The sequence below is a fragment of the Pelobates fuscus genome, chromosome 2, assembly GCF_036172605.1.
Source record: "Pelobates fuscus isolate aPelFus1 chromosome 2, aPelFus1.pri, whole genome shotgun sequence".
In the NCBI taxonomy this organism is placed as follows: Eukaryota; Metazoa; Chordata; class Amphibia; order Anura; family Pelobatidae; genus Pelobates; species Pelobates fuscus.
The window spans coordinates 411610380-411619608 of record NC_086318.1 but is presented as its reverse complement, the minus strand read 5'-3'; the positions used below and the strand labels follow the sequence as shown (position 1 = coordinate 411619608).

Sequence of the window (9229 nt, the reverse complement as noted above, 5' to 3'; positions counted from 1 at the left end):
TAAGCAGCTTTATGTATTAATTTTTTCTTGTGGATAAATTATATTTGGAGCACTGGCTGAGAAAATCCACTATACTATAGGCAATTTGCACTCTCTATAAACTTGCTTTTTCTAGAGAATGTTTGATGTTTATAGCCAAATGATTTTATCAGACGTGCTTTATATTGGGAAATATTATGTTTTATAGGCCTATTTTACTTCCTTTGTGATTGTGTAGAAGGATGATGACACAATGATGTAGAACACACCATGTGCCTCGTGTCCTGCATTATGTCTTTCCTGTGTGGCTGTCAACATGATTTGTGCATAATAGTTATCTTTATAAGAGGTAACGCAAATATACAGGCTTTTTAGCTCATCAACTGCCTGACTGATGCACAGAGTGCTTAATGAGTTAACACACAGCTAAGGCTACTCACGTGTAAACATTCTAAACTGACTGTATGCGTTTGTGTGTGCGTGCGTGCGTGCGTGCGTGTGTGTATATATATGTTTATTTTCACACAAAATGTGAGAAAGCAAGAAATTAATTTATGGTAAGCCTACATTTAAATGTAAACATTTGCCTCCGAAAAAAAAAAAAAAGTGATTCTCTGAAAGTGTTCATAACGTAGAAATAAATTAATAATAACATGCTGAAAGAATGATTGTCTTTTATTCTTCTAAACTCAAACATTTCTCTGATTTATTAATCTGTTTGCAACTGTTGGAAATTATGTTAACAAAAAAATATTATTAATAAAATACGAGTCAGCATAAATAATTGAGCCATTCTTGCATCATGACGAAGAGGGAGCAACACATTCTTTGTTCAATGCAAGCACAGGCCACAATTCGTTAACGCTATACCATTTTTTTTTTCATTTTTCTTTTTCTTTCCGGTGTTAAATGCAACTGGTGACAATATGAATATGTTTCCTGTATTGGGTTTATTGCTCAAGAAAAAAATAAATAAAAAAAAAAACTGCAATAAAAAGAGACCTTAATAGCTGGTCTTAAAGCAGTCATTACACAGACAAGTCATGAATTCTTTTTCCTATAATGGCACGTTGTGATGTTTACCTCTCCAACTGCAGGCATCGCTTGGGAAATCTGTCTACTGATAAAAAAAAAAGAAAAAAAAAAGAATTAGACACTACATCGCAGTGATGGAGAATGATGCTGTGCTTATTTCCTGCATCACTTGCAATAAATAAATGAATGAAAATACTACGTGAGCAATATTTCAGTAAAATTTAAGATTTTTTTAAATATACTGATAATTAAAAAAGGCTTGTGTATAAATGGATTCAGCTCTCATTACAATATGCTGGGAAACATACAGCAGTTGCATGTATATGCTGTTATTGATCAGTGCCCTGGGTCCTTGTGGCTCGGAATCTAGGGGGAGCCACTGCTAAAGTTGGTTCTCTATATAGATGTGTAACCACATGCAGCCTGTGTGAGGATGTGTGAGGAGGGAGAGGGGCTGACTGTGGCTGCAGAAAGTCCTGAAAGGTCAGTAAATCATCCCAGCTTATCTCCTCTGCATTAAAATCCTGACCTCTTTCTGCTACAAAAAAATAGACAAGTCTTCTAAGGAATCAAAACGCAATTCTTTTCTAAGCACATGTAACGAGTGGTTTGCTCTCTTTTACTGTATTTTGATCACCAGCTGCAAATAAATTAAAGATTTCCCCTGGACACATATTCTCAGTTTATAATGTGTAGTAATTACCATTTTTGTCACACAGAAATCATCACGCCTTTTTCCATCCCCATGGGACTGAATTGGTTAATGCATGGGGTTTATAAAAGGGTTTATAAACGCTTTCATTGGTATGTGCCTTCTTTAACCATTCTAGTCCCACATTTGTATCATCCTTATGGGGCTAGACAAGGTTAATACATGATCCCTTCAAATTACATCTCTGGAACTGAAAGGGTTAATATCCACTTATTATTATTTTTTTTTTTTTGCTAATAGATGCCTTATTAAGAAAAACATTGTATGAGTGTATATATACTAAATACTAGAATGTAAAGTCCAATACTCCTACCTAAAGTGTGTAAGTGGTCACTCCTGCAAGCCATAGCATACTCATAGAGTAGAATTTCTACAAACAGAGGGCATGCATGGCTGGATGGCCTAACCTGCTTGTACGACCTCAATGAACCCAAAATTACAGGTAAAGTATATTATTACTGTATATTCATCTATACGCAAGTCCATTGTGAACACAAAGTGCCTACATGGGAGGGTGGGCTAACCTGCTTATGGGACCACAAGTAACAGAAACTTAAAAGGTAATTAATTTTCACAGTATATGCATGCAGATAAGTATTACCTTTACATGCACTCTGTGTGTGCTCCCAGATAATACCACCAGATGGATAGACAGACATACATACATACATATGGGAGATAGTGTGTGTAAAGTGTATATATATATATATAATTATAATTAGAAAGTATATATAAATGAATCCACTCGGTTCCAGACATGACATTTAAAGTGACCGTGTATTAACCCTTTCTAGCCCCATGATAAATGTGGTGATTCCTGTGGGAATGAAAGGGTTATTAAATGCATACATCAGTGGGCGCGTGTAACTATTAACCTGTTTAATCCCAGACATATCATGAGAAGTGACCATGTATTAAGCAGTTCAAGCCCCATGTGGATGATAAAATACGATTCCTATGGGACTAAATTGTTAATAAAGGCACACATCAGTGAAAGTGTGTATAGTTATCCCTTTTAATCCCAGAGATGTCATGTGAAGTGGTTGTGTATTAACCATTTCAGTCTCATGGTGATGATAAAGTTGTTGATTTCTGTAAGACAGAAAGGGTTAATTAATACACAGCATATAGAAAGAATATGAAGAGGGGAATTTTATATTTTCTTTATTTTCAGGTGGTGATAAAAGAAAGCAACGGACTGATAATTATGTGTTCATAATTAATGCAGACTCACTTTTTATTGATTGTAAGGAACATTAAGAGTACAGCGCTATATTTGTTGGCGCTATATAAATAATAAATAATAATTAGGAAGACTGCCTGCTTTTGCGTGGGATAGGGTTAAAGATTTACATGTTGAAGAGCCTGTCCTCACTCTGTCCTCACTCAGCCTCACAAAGCCTCATACAGCCTCCCCCCTTACAGCCTCATTCAGCCACACTCAGCCCCCCTCCCTCCATCCTCACAAAGCCTTAAACATCCACACTCAGTCTCTCTCCTCACATCCTCACACAGCCTCACTCAAACTCACAGAACCACACTCAGTTTCCCTCCTCACAGCCTCACCGTCATACTCAGCCTCATACAGCCACACTCAACCTCCCTACTCACACAGACACACTCAACCTCACACAGCCACACTCAGCCTCCCTTCTCAGAGCCTCACACAGCTACACTCAGCCTCCCTATTCCCACAACCACACTTAGCCTCACACAGCAAAACTCAGCCTCCTTCCAATCTCCTCATACAGCCACACTCAGCCTCCCTCCTCCCACAGCCAGACTCAGCCTCACACAGCCACACTCAGCCTCCCTTCTCACAGCCTCACACAGCCACACTCAGCCTACCTAATCACCCAGCCACACTCAGCCCCACAGAGCCACACTCAGGCTCCCTTCTCCCACAGCCACACTCAGACTCATACAGCCAAACTCCGCCTCCTTCCAATCTCCTCATATAGCCAAACTCAGCCTGCCTCCTCTCACAGCCAGACTCAGCCACACACAGCTATACTCAGCCTCCCTTCTCACAGCCTCACACAGCCACACTCAGCCTTTCTCCTCCCACGGCCTCACACAGCCACACTCAGCCTCTCTCCTCCCACAGCCACACTCAGCCTTTTTCCTCCCACAGCCTCACACAGTCACACTCAGCCTCCCTCCTCATACAGGTCCACACATCCACACTCAGCCTCCCTCCCTCCTCACATCCATACTTAGCCTCCCTACTCCCTCCTCCCATTCACACTTAGCCTCCCTACTCCCACCTTACATTCACACTCAGCCTCCCTACTCCCTCCTCACATTCACACTTAGCCTGTCTACTCCCTCCTTACATTCACACTCAGCCTCCCTCCTCATACAGGTCCACACATCCACACTCAGCCTCCCTCCCTCCTCACATCCATACTTAGCCTCCCTACTCCCTCCTCCCATTCACACTCAGCCTCCTTACTCCCTCCTCACATTCACACTCAGCCTCCCTACTCCCTCCTTACATTCACACTCAGACTCCCTCCTCACATTCACACTCAGCCTCCCTACTCCCTCCTCACATTTACACTCAGCTTCCTACTCCCTCCTCACATTCACACTCAGCCTCCCTACTCCCTCCTCACATTTACACTCAGCCTCCCTACTCTCTCCTCACATCCTCGCACAGCCTCGCATCCAGCCTGTGTGCGCGTTCCCGAGAGATGTGCTATCACATCCTTCCAGGGAACCAAGTTTAGCAGCGACACTGGCGCTGTCCATGGTGCTGCAGAATCCAGGCAGCAAACCCCGCCTCGGTCTGCAGACGGACAGTGGCAGTCGTCATGTGAGTCCTCCCACAGCGAGCTCCTCCTCACTCCTGGAGACAGGAGCTTCAGCCTACAGACACTGAAAAGGCAGAGCACTCGCCTTATCCTAACAACTGGGCAATTCTTCTTTTTATTCTTTTTATTTTCCCTGTGACTTCTTACAAAGCATCTTATTCCGAGGATAGGGATTGAACCGACACAGGTAACTGAGCCCAATCCCTGTTTGTATTTGCTGATCCTGTGGGAGAGAGCAGGAGGTAGATACATTGTATCTGGGTACATGTCTGTGGATGTAAGAGAGGATGGGTGCGTTCAGCATATCTGAACAGGTACCTCGGATGTGATGATATAGGTAGCAAGTTCCTAGCTATGGATACCAGCATCCCTTTATTATTTCAAGGAGGGGGAGAGGAAAGGCAAGGTAGGCAGATGATGGTGTACTGGGTGATATTTAATATGTGAAGGTTGGTCTGTAATGTCTATGCGACGAAATAACAAAAAAAAAAAAAGGAAAATTGGGAGGGGTAGGTGGATTAGTCGAATCTTGGATGTGTAGCTTTCATAGAGATAATTCTAAGCAGCATTCGATTCTGTTGGTCTCGTTCTAATATTGTTATTTTGTGTGTGTGTGTGGGGGGGGGGGGGGGGTACTGAGGATGCCCGTTTTTAACTGCAGACATGGTTCTGTAAGTATCCAATCGATCATTATTACAGCAGGGATGGATTTGATTCAAGAATATGATGAAATTGAGATAGGAGATTGATGATGCCCTTCCCAGGCTCTTAAATGAAAGTGCAAATCTGTTTGGCTGTTTATGGTGTGTTTCATTTTATCCTGTAATTTGTGGTTAGTCCTGGGCATCCCGCACATAGAGCAGAACTATATATACAATAAGGATTCCCCCTGAAGAATTGTAACAGCCTATTATACGAATACACTGTATTGTTGTGAAGCCTTGTGACTTCTGATCACAGCCTATTGGGGGTGTCAATATACCAAGAAAAAAAAATAATTGTCCATACTGTCTTAAATAGAGAAAATGTAGCTTGGATCCATATTTAATTCAGGATGGCAGGCTGGATGTTAGCTTGCATATTATTAATACCATGAAGCTGGTCTGAAGAGAAAATGATGTTAAATAGAGAGGGAGGGAGCAGCAATTACCTGCTATGTATGTTCAGACACTTGCTAGAAACTGTTCTGTATTAATTTATCTATTTATTTATTTTTTTAAACAATGTATGCACTGTGTATTTTTTTTTTTTAAATATTAAAAGGTGCTGCACAGGGTTAATCAAGACCCTAGGGAATCATAAAGTGATTATACAACACAACGGATTAGGTTTTAGAGCTGTGGATCAATGCTATGTAAATGCAATATAGCAGGTGCCTGTTTGGAAATAAATCCTCTGCTCCCTTTAGTTGTCCTTCTCTGTGTTAGAAGCAAAGGGTGCCTTTATTGCCTGCTTACCTACTGATGCTGGGTACAAGAACTTTGCTTGGTGGCGGTGGTGGCATTCTGTGGCTGTATGGGTCTGTTAGGGATGGCACTGCACTGGTGGTCAATGTTGTTGGTAGTTGGTAGTCAATGTCCATGGAAGCGGCCGCACAATGCAGAGCAATAAATTACAGCTAGTTTCTGCTTGTAAAAAAGGTGTTAATTAGACATTGAGCTGTCGTGTCTAGGTTATAAATTAAGAGGAAGAAATGCATGCAAGGACTTGCAATGGCAGCCTAATGTGTTCATCGCCTTCTGCAGTACACTGCTAGCCTGTCTTCTTCTGGATTTAGCTGGGCTCTTCATTAACACTGTGAGTGCCAACGAAGTGGTAAATGCTTTGCAAAACTGAGCATCCACTATATACTTATATACCAATCATATATTCAAAGCAATGTAAGAACCGATAAATAGATTTTTTTTTTAAATCACGAGTTATGCTTTTTTAAAGGAAATCACAACAACAGATATTTAATTGTTTTAGTCTGTGTTTTTTTATATATATATATATTTTTTTACACCATCTTTGCAGGTAGGTGCTCAGTAGAGAACATGAAAGATGTCAGTACTGTATTGATGTCCACCGAAGCTTATAGCCCTGGACTCATTCATGTTAATGATTGGAATATGATTAGCAAGGAGTGGATTTTGACCCTTTAGCTACTCAAGGGATTGCAGGTGCTTTAATATGCAGTACGTTTGAAGCCCCTGTGGCTGCAGAAATAGTTAAACGCCAGGTGGGAGCAGAGTGAAGTGTGGGGTAAGCTCAGAGCGCATGAGCCAAATTGGATTTTTCTTTGCTGTAGCATTGATCATTGAAATGCTGAGGCTAAACAAGCAGAGTAGCCAAAGAAATAACACCTGAAACATTGATAACCTATTTTTTTTCAGTTATCATTCACATCCTGCCTCACCATGCTAAATAAAATGTTGAGGTACACTGGTATATGTTTTTGCGAGCACTTGCTGCAATAGGTACCCCCCTCATCATGTTTCTGAATACATTGGAAGTGATTGGTAGCTTTGTTTATATTCCATGAAATTAAATAAAATTGACAGAATTTTTGTAATGACGACAGCTTTTATTTAATTGTCTCTGTTTGCTTGTTTGTTTTTATATTTGAGATGCTTGCGTTTCAATGTCCCACTCTTATGGCTTAATGCAGGTTAAATATAAACTATTTTGTGCTGCAAACAATTGCATATGAAATGTTAAACTAAAAAAATTGTTATTCTTTACTACATCAGTTTAACATGATTTGTAGTATTTCATGTTTTTTTTTTTCCTATGGAAACTCCAATAATCTTACTTATTTATATTTAAATTGGTTTTAGATTGATGAGTCGTATAAGGCTGAAGCTGAATAGGATCTCATTATTATTTTGGAAAGAAAAGACGGGAACTGTTAAGCTATCCATGTCAAATAGGTGCCTCTATCTGCCGGCTTATCATCTTCTGTCTGTCTTGGAGAGAGAAACAGAGAACCATGAGTGATGATTCATGTCACCTTTCGTAGTGTCATGGCATCATGTCCATGATTTGAACATAACATGGAATTTTAGTTTGAGCAGAAGATCATTTTTTTCACTCAGCTCTTGAATAAATACATTTAAAAAAAAATATCCCAAATTTGGATGGTAACAACTGTGTTATGTTGAGTTATTGTATCGGAAATTATTTGGGAGGTCCACTATTCCAGTACCTAACCATGGAACACTAGCACAATATTACTTGAAGTAGTTTGTAGCCAAATATAATTAGGTGGTACCTTATATTGTACCAGTATTTTAGTTTTTACGCATAAAATAAGAGATTACATTACTTGGATAGATTAACAATAAAGAGTCAATCTGGAAGATCAACGCAATCTAAAGGACCCTCAAGACATTAAGTCATTAACCATGGCTAGTGTTCTTAAACGAGGGGGCCTCATTATTTGGATGGTCTTAATCTTTGGATGCATGGTGGATATGGGCTTTGGCCTGGAATTCCCAGGAACAGAAGGCCAGTGGACTCGCTTTCCTAAGTGGAATGCATGTTGTGAAAGTGAAATGAGTTTTAACATGAAAACGAAAAGGTCGAGTGGACTTGTCATTTACTTTGATGACGAGGGTTTCTGTGACTTCTTGGAGCTGATTCTATATGAAGGCCGCTTGAAGCTAAGTTTTTCCATCTTCTGCGCTGAACCAGCTTCTCTCCTGACAGATCTTGCTGTCAATGACAACACATGGCACTCTGTAATAATCAAGAGAAACTTCAAGAACACCACATTGATTCTAGACAAGGAGAGTAAGTGGGTAGAGGTGAAATCAAAACGGAGAGATATGACCGTGTTTAGCAACCTTTTTATTGGTGGGATCCCACCCGAATTACACGCTTCAACATTAAAGTTAACATTTCCAGCGGTAAAGGACCACAATACCTTTCAAGGCTGGATAAGGGACATCCGAGTTAACTTCACAGACTCATCTCCTGTAACCAGTAATGAAATTAAGATGGAGGATGAGACAGACCCATGTGCCAAAGATAACGTGTGCTTGAATGGAGGAATATGCTCAGTAGTGAATGAAGAAGCCATGTGTGACTGTTCCCAGACTGGTTTCCAGGGAAAAGACTGCAGTGAAGGTAAGATAATAATACATTTTGTCCTCCTTGATGTTAAAAATTAAGAATTGTATCTGTTACCAAGTGAATAACACCTGCATGCTTGTAGATAATTTGTCCCAGCTGCTGCCCCTAATTATTAGTGCTTATTGCCTTTTTTTCTACGTTTTATTACGTGATTTACTTGTGTTTTTGAAATACCTTTACATATAGTTGTCCACAAGTCTTGCACAAAAATTGTAAACTTGTCTAAATTTGGGCCTAAAAATAATTTAGTTCCAGTTTCATAGTATCTGCTTATTACACACACATGAAAAAAAAAAAAACACAATTTAAATAGACCAAATCCAACCACGTGCTTTACTAACAAGTAGTCCAGGAAAGCGGTTCAGCAGCCATGTTGTATCAGAAGAAATTATTCTCCTCATTAGCATTCCACATAAATGGAAAGGTAATGAGCTTATTAAAAGGTCACAGGGTCATTCATAGTGTTCTTCATCACAATATACTTAACAACGTAATGTACACTTTGACATTATAAAGGGTCTGTTCAAAATATTACAAAATATATCACTCTTAATATGGGTAAGTAGAATTT

General features: G+C 39.9%; 1 protein-coding gene across 18 annotated transcripts in view; it reads left to right on the top strand.

Annotated features, from left to right (window-relative positions):
• Nucleotides 1-4558: 4558 nt before the first annotated feature.
• Nucleotides 4559-9229, top strand: part of NRXN1 (neurexin 1) — a 1100495-nt gene continuing 1095824 nt past the window's right edge. For all 18 annotated transcript variants that reach the window (XM_063443956.1, XM_063443955.1, XM_063443963.1 and 15 more), the window contains exons 1-2: nt 4559-4729; nt 7362-8652. In XM_063443956.1, the coding sequence (XP_063300026.1) occupies nt 7929-8652 (724 nt within the window). In that variant the 5' untranslated portion in view covers nt 4559-4729; nt 7362-7928. The remainder of the gene's footprint in view (nt 4730-7361; nt 8653-9229) is intronic.